Raw genomic sequence first — 22210 nt, forward strand, 5'->3', positions numbered from 1 at the left:
TCTCAGTCAGTGCATTTCCCAGTTGAAGCATAGGACCCCTGGTCTCTGTAGACCACACTGAGTTCTAGTTCATTTCCAGGTGCAATTGCTCTGGTTGGTTTTGACGTAGAAAGTGCATGTGCTTTTAGTCCCTGGTATGTTGGAGCTGACCTTTTCTGCTCATTTTGCATGGTGACATCTGATCTGCTGTTCGTGGCAAGCCATAGATTCATACAGCTTTGGGCTGGAAGCACTGGACAGTGCTCAGCTTCCCGCCATGGTCTGACAGGGTGTCGGAGTTCCCTCCCCACTCTGAACTCTGGGGTACAGATGTGGGGACCCACATGAAAGATCCCCTAAGTTTATTTCTACCAGCTTAGGTTAAAAACTTCCCCAAGGCACAAATTCTTCCTTGTTTTTGGACGGTGTTGCTGCCACCATCAAGTGAGTTAGACAAAGATTCAGGAAAAGGACCACTTGGAGTTCCTGTTTCCCTAAAATAGCCCCCCAAGCCCCTTGTCCCCCTTTCCTGGGGAGGCTTGAGAATAATATACCAACCAAATAGGTAAACAAGGTGAGCACAGACCGGACCCTTGAGTTTTTAGGACACTAAAAACCAATCAGATTCTTAAAAGCAGAACTTGATTATAAAGAAAAAAGTAAAAGAAGCGCCTCTGTAAAATCAGGATGGAAGGTAATTTTACAGGGTAATAAATAGATTTAAAACACAGAGGATTCCCCTCTAGGCAAAACTTTAAAGTTACAAAACACAGGAATAAACCTCCCTCTTAGCTTAGGGAAAATTCACAAGCTAAAACAAAAGATAATCTAACGCATTTCCTTGCTTTACTTACAATTTTTGTAATCTTAGATGCTTATTTCAGGTAGGGTTTTAGGAGAGGTTATTTCCCTGCCTGGTCCCTCTCTCTGTCCCAAGAGAGCACAACAAAGAGAGCACAAATTTGAAAGGATCTTCTTCCCTTATTGGTCCTTTTGGTCAGGTGCCAACAAGGTTATTTGAGCTTTTAACCCCTTGCAGGTAAAGGAGGGATTTTATGCTACCCTTAGCTGTATGTTTATGAGACAGGGCCAGAATCACTTTACATTCAGGATATACTGCCAGGTCTGTATATTCACTAGAGCCCGATTGTCAGAGGTGCTAGGCACACACTCGTCACATTGACTTAATTGAAGTCTCCTGCAGGAGAGAGTAATTTTGTCAGAAACCTGGGCTTGTCCAAACCACTACCCTCATTGCTGGCATCTCGAACTCAGACACAGGAGAAAGCAGTAGCCTTCCCATTAAGAGATGCTGAGGATATCATTATGCAGGGGATGCAATAGCCCTTGCACACTTGTTGTGGGAAGGTTCTGTATCAAATAAGCTAGATTGGAATCTCTTTGGCACAGTGCCCAAATCTTTGTTCTGTGTCTTTGCCGTGCCTAGCACAATGAAGTCCTGGTCCATGCCCATGACTCCTAGGCGCTACGGTGATACAAATAATAAGCTATGAGTTAGTACTTAAACATGTTCCCTTCCTTTTCCATAATCCTGATCTTATAGGGTGCCAGTATCTCCACCGTCAATAGGTCGGACCTCAGGCTGAATGAAGGGGTGGAGAGGAAAGTGTCTATGAGAGAGCGTCCAGATTCTGTGGCATGTGAGAAGGAGGACAAGAAAAAGCGGAGCAAACTCATTTTGCCAGACATCCTGCCACTAGGGCTGATGCCACCCTCAATCCCAGAGCAGGAGGAAATGGAAAAGGAGGTGGTAAGTGACAGTGAGAAGAACTTGACACAGAGGTTTAAAGTCTATGAGGCTGCGCAGAGGGAAATTGTCCAGATTCTGTCACTCTGGGACCGGGTGCAGGGTGTCCAACTGCCGCCCCCAGGCCTTGAGGAGACCCAGCATGAAGCAGAAGATCAGCGTCAGGCTCCATCTGGCCGCAAGGGCCGGAAGGACAGGGAAAGGGAGCGTCAGGAAAGACTGGAGAAGGAGAGAGCTGAGAGAGAACGGCTGGAAAAGGAGAGAGCTGAGAAGGAGCGCCTGGAAAAGCTAAAGGCACTAGAGGACTCTAAGGTGTCTGGGCTGGAGGGAGAAGGGGAAGAAGGAGCAGACAAAGACCAGGATGGAAAGAAAGACGTGGGGGTGCCATGCTTGGACTTCCAGGTACTGAACTCAGAGGACTCCAGTGGGAAGAGGATCTTGGAGAGTGGCAAGCTGCCAGAAGTAGAGCAGGTAAAACCACTGTCTCACATGGTGAGCAAGAGCATGTGTTACTGGGCTCTGGAGCGCTCTCTCAGCCTAGGGTTGCAGTGGCAAAGCTCTAACGCATGGGTATTTGTTACATACATGAGCCTCCAGGCTCTGAAACTGGAGGCTCAGTTTTGCAAGGTTCTAATCACCTGCTGGGAGGTGATGGGAGTTGAGGGAGCTCAGCATCTTGCCGCATTGAGCCTAGTGAGGATTGGGCAAATCACATAGCCTCTTTCTGCCTTGGTTTCCCTCGCTTGCGGGTGCTGATTCCCGCTATTAATAAAGTTTCAGTGCTGTGTGTCTGAGAAGCACCTCAGACTGAATAAGTACTAAGTGGTGTTATCCAGTATTATCCCCATCTTTGTTCTTCCACTTTCATTTTTTTCCCTCCTCTTTCTTTTTCTCCTTTTTATTCTCCTGCCATCCTCTTTCCTTGTGTTTCTCTACTTTCTCTCCTTTCCTCTTCTCTGGTCCTGCCATCCTGGCTCCTCCTTTCTAATGGAATTATCAGCACCACAGAGTTAGCTGCAAATGGCACAAGAGCCAAGCGGATCATGGGGCCACAGTGCTGAGCTCTGTAACTCTTCTCAGGGTAACTGACTATGCGAAAGATTTCTTCCCAGAGTCATGCAGGAAGGATTTCCACAGGCTGGCAATGCTCTGGGCCTTTTCCACTACACTTATGCAGCGAACCCACTGTCACACCTGTCTCCTGGGCAGCAGTTTAACACTCCATTCCTCTCCGTAGAGGAAAGAGTTGGAGGTTAATGATTAAGGCTATGATTTAGTCATGGGTATTTTTAGTAAAAGTCATGGACAGGTCACGGGCAATAAACAGAAAGTCCTGGCCCCGATCTGACCATGACTTGTACTATATTAATATGCCCGACTAAACCATAGGTGCTCTGGAAGGGCTCCCACCGCTGCTGCTCTGATGTGGGGGCTCTGGCATGCCACCGCTGCCGCTCAGGGTGGAGGGCGGCCTGGGGCACCGCTGCTGATGCCCCGGGGTGTGGGGCTACTCAGGGCCCTGCCGCTGCTGCTCAGGGTCGGGGGTGGCTCCGGGCAGAGGGCAGCTCAGAGTCCTGCTGCTGCTGGAGGGGGGCGGCCCGGGGTACCGCTGCTGCTCCTGGACTGCTGCTCCGGGGGAGCACCCGGGACCAGCTGCCTGGGGCCACCTGAGCAGCTGAGGCGGCCCTGGGATCAGCCACATGGGCCACTGCAGAAAACACAGAGGTCCGAGAAAGTCACGGAATCCGTGACTTCCGTGACCTCTGTGAAAGTCTCACAGCCTTATTAATGATGAATGAGGCATTAATGAAAGACTTTCTCTCATGGCTTAGATCCTGGATGGCTTGGGGCTCGGTCCCTCAGGGCCACCCATCCCTCCGACCGCCTTTTTCTCCGTGATTCCCTACCCAGAGAAGCGGATGGCTCCTGTGGCAGGAGAAGCTCTCAAGCACTTCACCTTCGTTGTGCCCGAAGATATGAATATGGATGAGGAAAAGAAGGATGCAGAGGGCAGTGCAGATGCTTCTGTCGCTGTCCCTGTGGTGAAGGTACAGGGCTAAGTGGAAATGTTGCTTTGCTGCCTTTTGCAGAAGGTCCCGCGGTGATGGGAATGATCATGCTGGTGAGCTGCAACACCTGACCATAAAATGAAATTAGCAGCGGAGAAATGACATGTCCCTGTGTCTAGGAAGATTTGGACTGACATCAGTCTCTAACCATATGCTGTGTTTGTACAGTGCATTGCACAATGCGGTCCTGCTCCCTGACTGGGGTCCTGGGTGTTGTCGTAATGCAATTAATAAATAATAGTAAACCTTAAGGCCGACATTTTCTGAAAGGTGTGTGTACTTGTGCACCTGATTTGCACACACTGTTACCAGGACTTCACACACAGCTGACCCGTGGCACTTCCAACTGGTCAGTTCCACAGGCAGTGTTCCTGATCTCTTGCAGAGTCATGGTAGTTGCACGTGTAGATTAGATGCACAGTTGGATGTGAACATGTTTGTGAACATGTTAGCCATGCTGTTTCCTACCCACTGCCCCTGACATTGCTAACTTCTAAAGAACAACAGCTCCCTTGTTTGCTTTGAGGGTTAGTGTTGGCTTGTGAACCTGAACTTGGGCCTTAGCTGATTTAAAAACAAAACAAAACAAAACCCTCTTTTCAATTTTCCTTTAAATAAAGAACCATTTTCATTGCGGCTCAGTTCAGAGCACAGGGGGAAAAATCCGTGTCAATCAGCAAAGAAGGGGAAGAGATGGAAGGGGAAGAAAAGCCTTTGATAAGACTATTATAAAGCATGAAAAGCAACAAACTAACAAACCCAATTGTTGTGGTTAGAATTTTACAGGCATTTCACAAGGAGAGATTTCCTTGATGAAATAAAAAAAACAAACAACAAAGGATCTAAATCCTATGCAGAAAGAAGCCATTAATCCTGTGTAGGGTGGATGCTCGTTACTTGTTATCTGTCGCATTGAACATGCTGGAGGCCTTATCTCAGGGACTTAGGGCTAAGGCACATGGTGACCCTAACCATGGACTCCTGCTGCTTAAACATGAATGGGCACAAATAAGACCCTTGCCTCCATTCTTGGCTTTTATTTCATCTCGGTGCCATTGCTCTTGGATCGGCGCTGTGGTGCCTTGGTAGAGTACTTGGCTGCCTCTTCTTTGGGTCTCCTGAGCTATTTCTGACTGTCCTTCCTGCCCTCGCTCTGGGTTGCAGGAAGAACAGATCACCCCAACCAGAGGCAGACTAAAGAAGGACAAACCAGAGCCCAGCCGTGAGGCTCAGAAGGACAAGCGCAGCACAGGCCGCAAGAAGGGTCTTCAGGGGCCAGGCCCTGGGGCCCTGGTACCGCTCTCAGAGCCGGATCAAAGCAACTTCATTGGGGAACAATCCCAAGAAAAGATCCTCAGGTGAGCTACCAAGCAGCTGAGCCTGATGCCTTCTAGCCGGGAGCCTGATTAGCATAAGCCAGAGAGACCGGAGACCAGTGATGTCCCTTCTGCCTTGGGGATTTGTAGGGGTCTCACTAGGCCACTCTGCTCACCCAGGACATGTCTCCCAGGCATACTGAACAGCAGTGGGTGCTGCTCAGTGGAGAACGTGGATGATTCCATGTAGCAGGGAGGTGCTTAGGGCTCTTTGTTAGGGTTGCCAGGTATCCAGTTTTCAACCAGAATGCCCGGTCGAAAAGAGACCCTGGCAGCTCTGGTCAGCACCACTGATTGGGCCATTAAAAGTCCAGTCATCAGTGCAGCAGGGCTAAGGCAGGGTCCCTGCCTGCTCTGGCTTCACATGGCTCCTGGAAGCAGTGGCATGTCCCTCTCCAGCTGCTACGTGTGGGTGCAACCAGGGGGCTCCACATGCTGTCCCCTCCCCAAGTGCCACCCCCGCAGCTCCCATGGGCTGGGAACCTGCAAATGGGGCAGGGAACAAAGCCGCCTAGCCACACCTCTGCATAGGAGCCAGAGTGGGGACATGCCACTGCTTCCAGGAGCTGCTTGAGGTAAGCGCTGCCCATAGCCTGCACCCCTGACCCTCTCCCGTGCCCCAACCCCCTGCCCCAGCCCTGATCCCCCTCCCGCCCTCCGAACCCCTTGGTCCTAGCCCAGAGCCCCCGCCTGCACCCCAAATCCTTCAGCCCCACTCCAGAGCCTGCACCCCCAGCCGGAGCCCTCGCACCCCACACCCCCTGTCCCAGCCCGGAGCCCCCTCCTGCACCCTGAACCCCTCATTTCTGGCCCAACCCCGGAGCCCACACCCCCTTCCGCACCCCAACCCCCTAAGTCAGCCTGGTGAAAATGAGCGAGTGAGTGAGGGTAGGCGGGGGGGGGGTATGGAGTGAGTAGGGGTGGGGCCTCAGAGAAGGGGTGGGGCAAGGGTGTTTGATTTTGTGCGAGTAGAAAGTTGGCAACCCTATTCTGTGTATGTCTCATTCTTATGCTGGATCAATCTGTTGCTCCCTCCTTAGCTGTGAGAGATGCAGAAAGAGTATAATCTCTTCACTTCCATGCCGGTGACAAGGCTGGGCCATGTGTACAGGCAAGCAGGCCCAGTCCCTATACTCAGCACAGACCGTGCCTTCTCCCAGCTCCTCCTCAGAGCAGATCACCTCGCAGCGGGACTGCTGTTCAGATGGAGCCTCCTGTTCGCTGGGAATTCTCCTTCCTGGGTACAAAGGGCCAGCACCAGACCCTTCCCAATAGGTGCATTCTTCCTGCACATATTGGGAAGGTTTATCAGAAGTCCTGAGGTTAATACTTCTCCCTTGGCTCCTCTGAAATAAACAAAGACACTGAAAATAACTATTCTTCACCTCCTACCAACCTGCCCAGCTCCCACCAGTCAGGGCAGTGCCTTGTAGCACATCCTGTAGATCACCCAACGCAGACTGTCAGACTGGCTGTGAGAGCAAATTGCTACGGTCCCGAAGACCCTCTGCTGAGAACGCCATCCCTCCAGTGGGTCATGGGAAGAGATGGCCCCTCGGGCAACCGGGATCCAAACGCCACAGGGATCAGTATTCAAAGTGAACCCCTTGAATTTCTCTGGGAAGCAAAGAGGAAGCCGTTGTCAGAGATCTAGTGTAATGTCACTGAGCCAGGGAGCAGCCACGCTCTGCACTAGCAGCGGACTCTGGCTAGGCTTCAGGGGTGGCGCGTGTAGAGCACATGGTAGGAACCCAGTATCACAGTCACAGATATGGTGGCATGTTCTGCTCTAACAGGCGAGACACCTGAGTGTCCACATTTCTGTGGAGAGTGCGAGTTCCTGACCCAGAAGCCAGTCTGGCAGGGTTCCTATGATTTTATGTTCTACAAGTTACCCCAGCTTTCTCAGTGTCTCGCCCTGTCGGGTGTCTGAAGCACATAAAGGGTTCTCTCTCACCGCCAGGCTGAGCAGCTTCCGCTGGACGGTGCCTGCTGACGGAGAGGTTGTCATGAAGATACACTTCTCCTCCACCGTGGCAGGGCAGTTTGATCAGACCCTGAACTTCGAGATCCTGGGCACACGCCGGCAGTACCAGCTTTACTGCCGAGGCACCTGCACTTACCCTACCATCAGCCAGGACCCCAGGTCAGCACCTGCATGCTTGGTAAAGCTGCTGGGCTACTCTTCTGAGCAGGTTCCCTGAGGTCTAGAGGGAGCCTGAGCTGCTGAATCTGACACCACCTTCCCGCCTCCCCCATCAGTATAGAGTCCCCGTCGACTCTGACAGTGGGGAAGCTGTGGCAGCTCACCAGGGCCCTGGGTGATCACTCAGATGACCAGCTCCTGCTGCCACAGCATCGCTGCCACCAGTAAGTGAGCTGGTTAGTCACCTGTGTCACACCCCAACTGCAGCGGAGGCGTCCTCTTCGTTGTTGTAATTCACGTGCCAAGGGGCCAGAAGGCGGGAGAGTAGGAAGTAAAGCACAAAATCAGAGGAGAAGAGAATAGGCAAGTTAAAGTGGGACACCCCAGCTCTAATTTACACCGCGTTCCAGCTTCTGAGTGTTTGATCTCCCTGGCCTATCAGTGAGTGGTGTAAGTCAGTGGTTCTCAAACTAGGGGTGCTGCTTGTTCAGGGAAAGCCCCTGGCGGGCTGGGCTTTGTTTACCTGCCGCGTCCACAGGTTCGGCCAATCGCAGCTACCACTGGCTGCAGTTCGCCACTCCAGGCCAAGGGGGACTTCGGGAAGTGGCGCGGGCCGAGGGATGTGCTGGCCGCCCTTCCCAGAGCCCACATTGGCCAGGCAAGGCGAACCGTGGCCAGTGGGAGCTGCGATCAGCCAAACCTGCAGACGCTGCAGGTAAACAAACCGGCCCGGCCCGCCAGGGACTTTCCCTGAACAAGCGGCGCCCCTAGTTTGAGAACCACTGATGTAAGTAATGGAGTCTAAGAGTAACTGAGTCGGGGGGAGCTGGTTACAATAAGGCTAAAGGTTGAGGGTAGGTGAGACCCAAACACATCCACATTACAGGGCTGAAGCCTTGAGCTGTCTGGGGTTTAAATAAGTCGAGGGGAACACAAGTAGCTACTTATGTGACCCCCAGTATCTGAACACCTCACGTTCTTTCGTGTATCTATTCTCACAACATTCGTGTGAAGTGCTATTGCCCCATTTTATACATGGAAGTTGAGGGCAGAGTCTAGAGTTAAACCCAGGTCTCTGAGGCCCTAGGTTAGTGTAACCGCTGTCCTAACCAGCCTTCTTCTCTAGCTGCTTCCGACACTCACCTTTTAACCATGTTCTCCCAGCTTCAGGGAGCACCCATATCGTAACTGGTCTCTTGCTTAGATGAGGTTCAAGGGAATCCAACCTGCACCACTCTTTCCACATCACTTCTGATGAATCCCAATTACCCGCTGAGTACTTAGGACACAGGGGCAGGGAACAGAAACGCAAAGACAGGAGAGTTTTACTGTATAGGAATGGATGAACCTTGCATGGGACAAGTGGTGGATTTGTGGTCACCTTCGCATGGGAAAGAGCCTGCTCCCTGGCCTTGAGTACATTCAGCATGAGCCTCCAGGCAATGTCAGTTGTTGTGTGGGAGGAGCGTGATGTCTCTTCTCAGCGAGATGCGGGATAGAACTGGAGCAGGAAAGAGGCTTGGCCTTATGCTGGTAGGGCAGGGAGGGAGGATAGAGGGTTTAATATCATCCTCCATGCCTGGGCTTGATTCTGCTCTTCCTGAGGGCGCTAAGGGTTACAGAAAACCTGGAAAGTCTGTTCTGTGGAGGATTTTTGATAGCTTGAAGTTTGATTTTGTTCTGATTTGAACTGAAAACCAAACATCTCCAAATTCTTGGTGACAAAGAATGAAGACTCCGCTCTGGAGCAGGCTACATGGAAGCCAGGGCTGCCAAGGAGTTGGGTGGGTAAGCTGTCAGGAAACCACACGTTTTGATTTCATTGCATCAGCAAATTCAGACGAGAGAATGTTTCACCAAAATTTTTCCAGCTACCTCTAGCTACAGGCTTGTTAGCTTCTGCAGCTCCTCACACCAGTCTGCTTTTCTGCTACAGGGTGGTATTTCCTCATCGGAGGAAGAGTGCGAAGCCTGACGACATCCTCTTCAAACAGTATGTGATGAGCTCAGGGGTGTTCCACTTCGGCCCCTTGCTCTGTGGAAAGTCGAGAGACAGGTACCAACAAAAGGAGCAAAGGTCTAGTCTCCTAGCACGGCTGCATGTTAGTTTGTTTTGTAGGTTATAGCTATGCTAGAAAGTTTTACTTTTGCTGCCGACGTTGTTACATCAGTAGAGCACATGCACACGTGGCTGTTTTTGCCAGTGCTGTGCATACTCACCCCGAGAGGCTGTAAGCAAAACCACAGACCATAAAGAAGGCCTACAAGGTTTTGTGACAAAGTTCCTGCTTTACCTTGGTGGGTCTTGCGCTTATTGGCGGATTTGCTTGCCTTGGAGCTTCACGGCAGCCCTCAGCTTGGCCGTTTTTCTGAACCCACAGTCCAGGTCGACTCCTCCTGTGTCTGACCAGGAGTTGGGAGGATTTGGGGGGAACCCGGGCCTGCCCTCTACTCCGGGTTCCAGCCCAGGGCCCTGTGGGATGCAGCTGTCTAGAGTGCCTCCTGGAACAGCTGTGTGACAGCTACAACTCCCTGGGCTACTTCCCCATGGCCTCCTCCCAACCCCTTCTTTATCCTCACCACAGGACCTTCCTCCTGGTGTCTGATAATGCTTGTTCTCCTCAGTCCTCCAACAGTCCGCCTTCTCACTCTCAGCTCCTAGCGCCTCTTGCTTCCAGCTCCTCACACACACGCCACAAACTGAAGTGAGCTCCTTTTTAAAACCCAGGTGCACTGATTAGCCTGCCTTAATTGATTCTAGCAGCTTCTTGATTGGCTGCAGGTGTTCTAATCAGCCTGTCTTAATTGTCTCCAGAAGGTTCCTGATTGTTCTGGAACCTTCCCTGTTATCTTACCCAGGGAAAAGGGACCTACTTAGCCTGGGGCTAATATATCTGCCTTCTATTACTCTCTTCTAGCCATCTGGTCCGACCCTGTCACAGTTTTTAGTTGTTGCTGTTACTGGGCGGGGAGAGTGATTTATGCTGTGGTGGTGTTGTTGTTTTTAACATTAAAAAGTCAGTTCTCTTCTGCTTGGGAACTCTGTGGATGACTGGAGAACTAGTGGTGTTTTGTTGTCCCATGTAATTGAAATCTAAGCAAGTGACAGCCAAAGGGGATTTTTAGTCCAATTGTTTTAAGATGCTTGCTTTTCTTCTGTTTCTTTAACCATTTAACGCCAACGCCTATTTCACACGTTGGAGAAAAGGGAGCCTTTCTCCAGGATTCAGCATTTCCTCCCCCACCCCTTTCAGTTAAGGTAGGAACACACACCTGAGACATCCAGCAAAACAGGGAACACAAGGAAATGTCCTGGTATTTCTCAGGTGAAAACCAATCAGAAAAAGTGAACTAGTTTTAAACTATCTTAAAAACCCCATCAGACCTTATTTATTCCTCAGAAAGAAGCAAAACAAATGAACAAAAAAAGCCACAAGCCAGATCAATTTTTGGCACTTCTTCAAATGGCCTCTGCAGAGTCAATTGATCCCACTCGCCTGACGCTGCAGAGGCCGCTTACAGCACTCGGGTACAAGGAAGTAACCCTCAGGTTTATAATGTTCCTTATACCAATGATGATTGTGATGGGACTATTTTATAACTTGTGTTAACAGGATATGGTGTGTGAACAGATGCATGAAAGGAGGTGCTGTACATGTGGCATAAGAAAGGACGAAGGTGCAGCACTTCCTATGGTCCGCTGTCTCTTCTACAGTGCATTTCATTTGCAGATACAAGGCCCTCCGATACCCCAACAACTCCGAGAAGATAACCATCCTCAACTCATCCCCTTTGGAAGCGGAGGTATTTTTCTGCTTCCAGCATGACATCAAGGCAAATACATACCTCTTGGATCCTCCCACCATGATGCTGAAACCCAGTGAGAAGCAGGTAGGAGACAAACAGGTATTGCAGTCTCAAGAGATTTGGGAGCCATTTTCCCCTCTGAATGAATGCCCTGTTCTCTCTCTCCTTCTCTCTGGGGTGCCGTGCCAGGAGCTGAGCATATGGGCGTACCCCACCGCACCTGGCATATTTGATGACAGCATCGTCTGCTGTATTAAAGAGAATCCAGAGCCAGTGGTCTTCAGAATCTGCTGCCAAGGGGTGCGTCCTGAGCTGGAGCTCGACCGCAAGCAGTTGCATTTTGAGAAGCTGCTGCTGCACAGGTTGGGATTCCGAAGGGCAGCCAGAACATATCTGGAGCCTACTCTTCAGGCCAGGCCTTGTTTGGTTTTTCCGAGTTGCTTATTTTGACTCAAGGACTTGCCTTTTATCTCCAGTTTCTCTTCTTATTCATTCCGGGTATGTGTACGCTGCAGCTGGGAGGCGTAATTCCTGGCACTGGTGGACACTCGTGCTCTAGGTCTGCTCAAGCTAGCACGCTGAATACAGCAGTGTGGCTGGGGCAGCATGAACGGGTCACCCAGGGGGTCGGGCAGGATTGGACTCAGGCGGTTAACCTGTGCTGCTTTGGCCACGCTGCTATTTGTAGGCACTAGCGAGAGCAGAGCTAGCATGTGTCGGTGTTCCCACGCGGGGAACCACACCTCCCCACTGCACGTAGATGTATGCTCACGGCGAGGGCAAAGCTGATAGCCCGTGGCTCTTCACGGCACCCTGCCTGCCGTTACTGCGTAGTTTAACTGGAATATTGGGGGCCAAAGCACGAGCGCGCATGCTGAAGCCTGTTCCTGGCTCACTGGTTCTGTCCCCTCCCTTGGAGGGCTACCTAGGCTGCAGGTTCCGGGACAGGACAGGACAGGCTAGCTTAATGGGGGAGCTCCAGCTGCTACTGTCTGCTGTGGTGACCTGAGCACAGGAGCTGCAGCCATGTGGCTGCTCTGGTGCCTCCCAGCTGGGGCTGCTGCTGCAGCTGAGGGGACACCACACGCCGAGCTCCCACTCCCCCCCAACAAACATTCCTGTATCTCCTTCCCTTCCCTCCCATCTCCCTTCCCCTCCCAACCTCATACCCCTCCCCCTACTCCCACATCTCCTTCTCTTTCTCCTGCCCTATCCCCCACTTCCCCCGTCTCTTCTCTGCATCCCCCCATGGTTGCACAGGAAACAGGCAAACAATAGGACCCAGGAGGCATCAAGGTAGCAACCTGGAGCATCTGCTCCATCCTGCTCCCCACCCTGGCCAGGCTGCCCAGCTTGCTCCACTTGGCTGCGGGGTGCTCAATGCTCACAGAAATGGAGGGGAGTGGCACGCGAGCCCCATGTGCCCCCCTCTACCCCCCAAACTGCGCCCATGTTTAGGCTACACATTTTTACCCTTTGGGCTGGACTCTTTAAGCAGTCAGTGATATTGGGACTTTTCACAAGTCTCTGCATTGGCTGCACCAATATGTTCCATGCTGCAGCTCCCAAGGGATTACTCCTGCATTTTAGCGCCTTATTTTCCAGTGAGACTGCAGTGCTCCTGCCAGTTGCCCGTCCTTTAGCACCCTTCCTCCAGCGAGGCCCATGTCCCAGGGAACAGAAGGGATCTGTCTTCGCTTGTCTGGGTTGCTGTAGCTCAGTGCTCAGCTCTTCCACCTTCTCGCAGCCACCTCTAGGCTTGCAGCGTCTAACAGACCAGAAAGTGAGCCGTCGGGCTCCGCTCTGGCTTCTCCTTTACACCCATTGCAGGTCACCCTGGAGGCAGGGCTGTTTTCCTGCTCACCAGCCAGGACTGGAGCATGTTGACTCATTGCACGCAACTTGTCATCCCACGCCTCCTCAGCAAATCTGCCCCTCCACCTTCCTACGATTGAACGAGTCTTTATCTTAAGCTTCTAACTCTAAATCCCACAAGTTCAAGTGATTAAATGTCACAGTAAAACAGTCAGAGAAATCGGAGAAACGTAGGGGAGGAAGGGACCTTGAGAAGTCATTTAATCCATCCTCCCATGCTGAGGCAGGATTACGTATACGTAGACTATCTTGCATCAGTCCACTTCTCATTCCCTGTCCTCCCATGAATATCGATGAATACTTTCTGGTGCACCTGTTCCTAACTAGGGCTCTGGATGTGACCCACACTCATGCTGGTTCATCAGAATGACCCCCGTGCCCCCACTCCTATGAGTAGGAATGGAGCTAGTTAAAATGATCCAAGCATGTCGGATGTTGATCTGCTACTTAAGTTCTTATTTTGCTTGTGTTCATTGTAACTAAAACTCTGTGATTCTCCCCAAAGCTTGAACTTAAGGTTCTGGCACATGCAAAGTAAGAAAGAACTGAATATGGTTAAATCCTGTGGGTCCAGCTGGATCGGTGTGATTTTATAGGCCACGTGAGACTGGATTGGCCTGGGCCCCATTCAAATGCAAAACTAAAATGGCTGCTTTGGCAGCAACAGCTGAGTGTCTTCCTCTCCTTTTAGAAAGGACACCAAGATGCTTTTCCTGAGAAACACCTCCCCGCTGCCTGTAGCCTGGCGGCTCAGCGGCCTGGAGAACCTGGGGGATGATTTCTCTGTCTCACATGACCAGGGCTCCATCGGTCCCCGCTCAGAGTATTGCCTGCAGCTGCATTTTAAGGCTACAAAACCTCTCAACATTAAGAAGGTCATCCGACTGGAGGTGAGGCAGACCCTTCCCTCCCCAGCACCTGCAAACCCAGGAGCCCAGCCTTCCCACTCTTTGGAGGGCATTGGTGAGGCTTAGCACTAAGGTTTGTACTTGGCAGTTACCACCGATGGCAGGTGAGATGGGTGGGGCAGTGGTGACCACGTGTTGTGAATGACATAGCCTCCTACCTGCAAGGAGCACTTCTGCTAGCTCCCCTCCCCACCCCAGCTCTGGCCTTTCTCCCAAGGGACCAGCTTGTAGAAGGGTAAGACCAGCTTGTAGATGGCTGCCTTACTGGTTACTTCCAAGTAACCAGTGAGGCAGCCATCTTGTATCTGAGGCACTGCTGGGTAAGCGAGGTGTTATGGGCTGGGGAGGTAGCACCTGCAGGCAGCTGGACAGATGGCCATTTTTGGACATGTTTCCATTGCTTTTCTTTATTTGAATCAAAATATTCCAGTGTATCCTGGAGCATCCGAGTCTCACAAATCCCCAATGGGCTAGCCCAGCTGGACCAGTTTGGAGCAGCCCCAGTTCCCACCAGTCAGCTGGGGCTAAAGCCTGGATGATAGAGCCATCCAAGAACAAATCCAACCCCCTCACCCCCGAGGCAGGTTGGTTCAGGTCAAGGGAGCAGTGACTGGGCTGATTCAGGCTTGCTGATATGGTGCTCTCCATTTGGCATTGGCTAGTCCCACTTGACACATCAGGAATCGCTCTAGGGTTCCTGCACAGCCTCTGCCACTTCCCTGCCAGAGAGTCCCATTGCAGGGCCCTGCTGGAAACAAGCTTGGTTTTGAAATGTAAATAGCAACAACTCACAGGAAAAAGGCACAATAAGGGAGTCCCTTTCCTACCTTCTACATTGCGGCAGGGCTGATGTTCAGAAGGGCTGCCTCATGAGCTTGGCTGGGGGTTGTTAGGAACATCTCTTATTGCAGACTATGCTGGTAACCATAAACAGCATCATTAGTAGTGAGTTTCTCATGCTGGAAGGGTGGAGAACTAGGCTGATGTTTCACACAGCGGGAGAATCCTTTTGGGTCATCCCAGGAGGTTAGCAGGGTAGGAAAAGCCTTGCAGCTGGATGGCTGCTGGTGCTGGAATCTGATGGCAAAGAAGGATGTGGGTGCCGTTGGCAGTATGAAGAACTCGTGATGTTCATCAGCAGAGGTCAGAGGTGCTCTGAATGACAGCTCTTTATTTGTTGCCTCAGGTTTCAGACATGGAAAACATCCTGGGGATTGTTCAGTACGAAAATATCCAAGTCCTTGCCGAGTCCTATGATGTTGCTCTGGACATCAGCTTCCCCAAAGGTCAGTCTTTGTCCCCCACATTCAGGATTGCCTGGCTGGATCAGTAAGAAGAATTAAGGTTGCCCTCAGTAGGCACAGGGTCCAGATGTATAACTGAATGAGGCAAGCATCCAGTAGAACAAATAGTCAGTGACCATGTCATTAAAGACTGTATCATGATATGTACACACCAAGGCGATGAATTAAGGTCACCTTAATACTGGCATTTCCTAACTTTTGAGTACTTGACTTCACCTTAACCTTCTGTTAAAGCAGCTTTTTTGTATGCAATTTATTTTATTTGTTGAGATGGAAACCAAAATAACAATAAGCCTGTACAAAAACATTTCCAGCTTTCTGACATGTAGGCTATCTAAGCAGGCAAGTCTGCACTGCTCGCAGACTGGAGAGTGACATATACTTTTCAGCATGTAGCACTGCAAGGAAATGAAAATGACAATGTTTAGCCACTAAGCCATGCAGTTCTTCTCCATGTAACAAAAAGAGCTATAAAGCATCCCGGGGCTAATTTTGAGAATAAGACTTTCTCTGGAGGACTTTGACTTCCTGGAGAGTCAAATCTTGTGATTTGGAGGTGTGTTTCATGCAAGAGCTGAGTATTCATCACCATCTCTCCTCCCACTTGTGGCTTTCTCTGCAGGTACAGATGGTGGTTTGGATTTCGGGATCATTAGAGTATTGGATGAAGCTAAGCAAATGCTGTCCCTGAAGAACAAAGGAAAATATGAGATTGCATACAGGTAAACTACTATTTCAGCTGTGTGGTGTATAAGCATTTGATGCCCCCATGAGTCCAGTCTCTCATTCCGATATTCTCCTGGATATAACCTCTTCCTGGAATGGCTAGATCCCAATCAGGGTAAGTAGCAAAGCTCAGAGGTCACCACTTTCAAATATTCAACACACCAACAAGTGTACTTTACACAGCGTGACAATTGAAGCAGAAACACAACAAAATGTAAATCATTCCCCAGTGGGCATGGCTGTGATTTATTTACAGATTTCAGAGGGGAGCGCCTCTATGGCTGACTGCATGTGCCTGCACCCTCTCTGTTTGTCCCTGCTCTGGGACAGAGTAGTGCCCAAGGGCTCCCTCCCAGGAAACAATGTCTTTGGCCCCTTGGGCCTTCTGGCTGCAGCTCTCCAGCTGGGCACTACAGTACAGTTCCCACTCTGGGGTGCCTCAATGTCCATGCCACTTCCCCCAGTGGCTAATGGGGAGTGGGGGCGGGGGGAAGACTTGGACCTACCCACTACTCCAGGTCCCAGCCCAGGGACCCTTTAGATTGCAGCCATCTGTTGTGTCCCTTTAACTATGTCACACCGCTGCTCTAATTCCCTGGCCCTTTTCCCCACGGTGCCTTCACCCTTACCTTAGGGTCTTGTCCTAATGGAATCCCAGCAACCAGTTCAGGGCTCCTTCTTGCTCATCCCGGATTCTGGCAGCGCTGCCCTGTCTGGGGTTCTGCAGCTCCATCAGCCACACCCCATCCACACTCCTACAGCTCCAGCAAGGAACTGAACTCCCTCTGGCCTGCAGCTCTTCTTATGCTTGGCTCTGGGTCCTGATTGGCTGTGCCCCACACAGCCACTCTAGGCAGCTTGGAAAACCCTCTCCACTGTCCTTTTTGGGGGCGGGGTGTGGCAGGGCCATGAGGCCTCCACCAGAGGGCCTCGGAGGGTCTGGTATACCCCATCACAAGATGTCAGGGTTTTTTTTAAAAAAACTTCTATTTTGCAAAGCATGGGCACATTCTGCATCCTACAAATGAGGAAGTTAGGCATGAAAATGCAGATTACATGCACAGACAGGTGCATACAGAAAACGCAGACCCTTTGAAAATCTGGCCTTGGAAATAAATCAAGCTAAAGTCCACAACTTTAATTTCCATCTGGAATCTCTTGAACAAAGCTGAGTGAGATCTTAATGGCCGTTTCCACATTCCTACGTGTCTTGTGCCAAGGCTCTTAACTGGGCTTCCTGGCTATGCGACTGGCTCTAGTGTCTTTAACCGAACAGGCCAATTCACAAAGAGTCTTTGTTTTGTCTCCATCCTTCAGCTTCACTCTAGAATCCCCTGAAGCCAACATGCCAAATTTGAACTCTGTCTTCAACATCCAGCCCCAGAAGGGGACTTTAGCTGCTGTTGACCGCCCCGCTCAGATCCAGATCACCTTTCGGTCCAAGAAGGAAATAAAAATTGAAGACAAGCCTATCCTGCACTGCCAGGTGAGATGCCTGTAAAGACATTGGCACAGGCCAGGCTGTGATGGCTGTGACAGTAGCTAATGGTGCCCTGTGTCTTGTGATAGCTGTGATCTGTATATTCCTAGTCACACACAAGTGGGGATGCACTGGTTAACTGGGGGATCCAGTGCTACCATCCATGTATTTGTCAAAGCCTTTCATGATGTTCCTAAAGCATGGATGAGTATCCACCTCTAGCTTTGGAATAGGTATTTAAAGAGCCAGCAGTACTGGCCTCTCCAGTCCTAGCTTCTCCTAGGATTGGATTAAGGAGCCTGACCTTGAAAAAGCTCAAGGCTACTCCAAGTTTAGCCTTTCCCAGCCAAGAATTCCCTATAAGAAGAATAATGCAGGACCATAGAAGATTTCACACTAAGCCCTTTTCAGCAGGAGTCACTGTAAGGAATAGTCCTGACCAGTCACTGGAGTAGAGAGGCATTCACAGCTGCTCCGTCATAGGTTTCTGTAAGAACGATGGTTCAGGACTGCTGACTGTAGGAAAGTTCACACCCAGGGATTCCACATCAAGCATTCTCCAATGGGAAATAGTGCAAGAGTGTTGGCAGTGGGGAAACTAGAAGATATCAAATGAACCTAACATACAATAAATGGATTCAAATTGGTGAGGTTATAGATCTCAAAATGTAATTGCAAATGGAGAATCATCATCAAGTGGATATGCTTGCAGTGGGGTCCTGCAGTGATCAGTTCTTGGCTCTATGCTGTTTAACATTTTATCAGTGACCTGGAAGAAAACATAAAATCATCACTGATGAAGTTTGCAGATGACATAAAAATTGGGTAAGTGGAAAATAATGAAGAGGTCAGGTCACTGTTTCAGAAGTGATCTAGATTGCTTGGTAGGCTAGATGCGAGGAAAAATATTAATTTTAGTACAGCTAAATGTATACATCTAGGAACAAAGAATGTAGGTCATATTTATAGGATGGGAGATTCTACCCTGAAAAAGATTTGGGGATGTGGTGTATAATCAGCTGAACGTGAGCTCCCAATGTAACACTCTGCCCAAAAGAGCTAATGCGATCCTGTGTTAATGAGGCCAATGTAAACAAGGTGGCCCATTTCAAACAGTTGACAAGAAGGTGTGAGTATTTAGCAAGCGGAAATTAATTTTTGTAAAATCAATGAGGAGTACTTGTGGCACCTTGGAGACTAAGAAATTGATTTAGTTTCTATAGTGACCCATCATGAACAGATCGGAATATGCATGAGAGGCTGCTAGACAACTCTCTGACAACTCTTAGTTGGGGATTGGTCCTGCTTTGAGCAGTGGGTTGGACTAGATGATCTCCCAAGATCCCTTCCAACCCTGATATTCTATGAGTCTATGATTCTACCACATTCTACAGGCCATTACCCTCTGATCTCACTGAGGATTACCAAAAGAAACTACACCATCTGCTCAAGGAACTCTCTGAAGAAGCACAGGAACAAATTCGCACAGACACATCCCTAGAGCCCCACCAGGGGTATTCTGTCTGCTACCCAAGATCCATAAACCTGGGAATCCTGGACGCCCCATCATCTCAGTCATTGGCACCCTGACAGCAGGGTTGTCTGGCTATGTAGACTCCCTCCTCAGGCCCTAAGCTACCAGCACTCCCAGCTATCTTCAAGACGACACTGACTTCCTGAGGAAACTACAGTCCATCGGTGATCTTCCAGAAAACACCATCCTGGCCACTATGGATGTAGGAGCCCTCTACACCAACATTCCACACAAAGATGGACTACAAGCCGTCAGGAACAGTATCCCCGATAATGTCACTGCAAACCTGGTGGCTGAACTTTGTGACTTTGTCCTCACTCACAACTATTTCAGATTTGGGAACAATGTATACCTTCAAGTCAGCAGGACTGCTATGGGTACCCGCCTGGCCCCACAGTATGCCAACATTTTTATGGATGACTTAGAACAAGGCTTCCTCAGCTCTCGTCCACTACCGCCCCTACTCTACTTGCGATACATTGATGACATCTTCATCATCTGGACCCATGGGAAGGAGGCCCTTGAGGAATTCCACCAGGATTTCAACAATTTCCACCCCACCAGCAACCTCAGTCTGGACCAGTCCACACAAGAGATCCACTTCCTAGACACTACAATGCTAATAAACGATGGTCTCATAAACACCACCCTAGACTGGAAACCTACTGCCTGCTATACTTACCTACATGCCTCCAGCTTTCATCCAGACCACATTGCACAATCCATTGTCTACAGCCAAGCTCTACGATACAACTGCATTTGTTCCAATCCCTCAGACAGAGACAAACACCTACAGGATCTCTATCAAGCCTTCTTAAAACTACAATACCCACTTAGTGAAGTGAAGAAACAGATTGACAGAGTCAGAACAGTACCCAGAAATCACCTACTACAAGACAGGCCCAACAAAGAAAGTAACACAATGCCACTAGCCGTCACCTACAGCCCCCAACTAAAACCTCTACAGCGCATCATCAGAGATCTACAACCTATCCTGAAGGATGATCCCTCACTCTCACAGACTTTGGGAGACAGACCAGTCCTTGCTTACAGGCAGCCCCCCAACCTGAAGCAAATACTCACCAGCAACTACACAACAAAAACACTAACCCAGGAACCAAACCCTGCAACAAACCCTGGTGCCAACTATGCCCGCATATCTATTTAAGGGACACCATCATAGGACCTAACCATATTAGCCACACCATCAGGGGCTTGTTCACCTGCACATCTACCAATGTGATATATGCCATCATGTGCCAGCAATGCCCCTCTGCCATGTGCATTGGCCAAACTGGACAATCTCTACGCAAAAGAATAAATGGACACAAATATGATATCAGGAATTATAACATTCAAAAACAAGTAGGAGAACACTTCAATCTCCCTGGTCACTCAATAACAGATTTAAAAGTGGCAGTTCTTCAACAAAAAAACTTCAAAAACAGACTCCAGCGAGAAACTGCAGAACTGGAATTAATTTTCAAACTGGACTCCATCAAATTAGGCCTGAATAGAGACTGGGAGTGGATGGGTTACTACAGAAACTAAATCAATTTCTTAGTCAAGCCACAAGTACTCTTCATTGTTTTTACAAAAACTAATTTCCCCTTGCTAAATATTTACACCTTCTTGTCAACTGTCTGAAATGGTCCACCTTGTTTACACTGGCTTCATTAACACTACAAAAGTGATTTCCACCCCTTCTTGTCAACTGTTGAGAATTGCCTACTTTCAACTTAAATTGAATTGGCTTGTTAGCACTGGCCCCCACTTGGTAAGGCAACTCCCATCTTTTCATATGCTGTGATTTATACCTCCCTACTGTATGTTCCACTCCATGCATCTGATGAAGTGGATTTTAGCCCACGAAAGCTTATGCCCAAATACATTTCTTAGTCTTGTGATGGGGCAAGGCCAGATGGCTATAGAAAAGTAGTGGGAGATAGATATATTAGCTCCAGGCTAAACAAATCCCTGGTACCAGGTTAAGTGAAATGGAAGCTGTTCGAGGTAAATTAAGACACCTGGGGCCAATTAAGAACTTTCCAGAAGGCAGGGAGAAGGCTAGGTTGATTGGGACACTTGAAGCCAATCAGGGGCTGGCTGAAACTAGTTAAAAGCCTCCTAGTCAGTCAGGTGGGTGTCCATGTCAGGAGCTGTGGGAGGAAGTTGCGCTGTTGGAGAGGCTGAGTAGTACACACCATATCAGGCACAAGGAAGGAGGCCCTGAGGTAAGGGTGAAGTGGAGCTTGAGGAAGTGAGGGCTGCTGTGGGGGGGAAGTAGCCCAGGGAATTATACATGTCATGTTTCTAAAAGGTGAGCTACCATAGCTGATACTATTAGGGTCCCTGGGCTGGACCCCAGAGTAGAGGGTGGGCCCGGGCTCCCCCCCACACCTTTGCCCCCTGATTAATCACTGAGACTAGGAGACAACAGAGACTGTGCAAGGAAGGATAACTTCTCCTCACCTCCCTCACTGGCTTATGATGAAAATGGCTCAGTAGATTGTGACCCTTGTATCTAGAGAAAGAAGGGTTACGTGGAGGGTCACAGTGAGCCTCTGAGGCTAGCGAAATCCATCAGGAAATGCGGGACCCACGGAGGCAAGGACAGAGCTTTGTCACAGTCTCTAAGTGCCACAAGGACTCCTCGTTGTTTTTGCTGATACAGATTAACACGGCTACCACTCTGAAACCTATTTTACCTCTGTATTTGGCATTGGTGCAGTCGCTGCAGGAATCCTGTGTCCAGTTCTGGTGCCCACAACTCAAGAAGGATGCTGGTAAATTAGAGAGGATTCAGAAAAGAGCCATGAGAATGCTTAAAGCATTAGAAAACTTGCCTTATAGTGATAGACTAAAAGAGCTCAATCTATTTAGTTTAACAAAGAGAAGCGTGAGGGTGATTTGATCACAGATCATAAGTATCTATGCAGGGAACAAATATTTGATAATGGGCTCTGCAGACAAAAGGTCTAACATGATCCAGTGGCTGGCAGTTGAAGCTAGACAAATTCAGACTGGAAATAAGGCATACATTTTTAACAGGGAGGGTAATTAAACACTGGAACAATTTACCAAGGGTCATGATGGATTCTCCATCACTGGCAATTTTTAAATCAAGACTGGCTGTTCTTCTAAAAGCTCTTCTCTGGGGATTACTGGGGGGAAGTTCTCTGGCCTGTGTTTCACAGGAGGTCAGGCAACGTGATCCCAGTGGTCCCTTCTGGCCTTG

General features: G+C 49.7%; 1 protein-coding gene and 1 long non-coding RNA gene across 13 annotated transcripts in view; one reads left to right on the top strand and one right to left on the bottom strand.

Moving 5' to 3' along the window:
* The window catches only part of HYDIN (HYDIN axonemal central pair apparatus protein), a 451680-nt gene that overhangs the window by 351118 nt on the left and 78352 nt on the right, over positions 1-22210 (top strand). For 10 of the 12 annotated variants that reach the window (XM_048816820.2, XM_075118258.1, XM_075118260.1 and 7 more), the window contains 11 exons: positions 1544-2218; positions 3580-3795; positions 4981-5174; positions 7156-7338; positions 9275-9394; positions 11070-11229; positions 11335-11507; positions 13712-13910; positions 15115-15214; positions 15855-15954; positions 17276-17444. In XM_048816820.2, the coding sequence (XP_048672777.2) occupies positions 1544-2218; positions 3580-3795; positions 4981-5174; positions 7156-7338; positions 9275-9394; positions 11070-11229; positions 11335-11507; positions 13712-13910; positions 15115-15214; positions 15855-15954; positions 17276-17444 (2289 nt within the window). Of the gene's footprint in view, positions 1-1543; positions 2219-3579; positions 3796-4980; positions 5175-7155; positions 7339-9274; positions 9395-11069; positions 11230-11334; positions 11508-13711; positions 13911-15114; positions 15215-15854; positions 15955-17275; positions 17445-22210 lie in introns of those variants that run through there. The other 2 variants (XR_012664515.1, XM_075118267.1) reach the window with 2 other exon arrangements.
* Positions 14318-16722, bottom strand: LOC142068634 (uncharacterized). The gene is made up of 2 exons (XR_012664517.1): positions 16588-16722; positions 14318-15919 (listed from the first exon to the last, which is right to left on the bottom strand). It is a non-coding gene; the product is annotated as an uncharacterized LOC142068634 (long non-coding RNA).

The sequence above is a fragment of the Caretta caretta genome, chromosome 12, assembly GCF_965140235.1.
Source record: "Caretta caretta isolate rCarCar2 chromosome 12, rCarCar1.hap1, whole genome shotgun sequence".
NCBI classification, from domain to species: Eukaryota; Metazoa; Chordata; order Testudines; family Cheloniidae; genus Caretta; species Caretta caretta.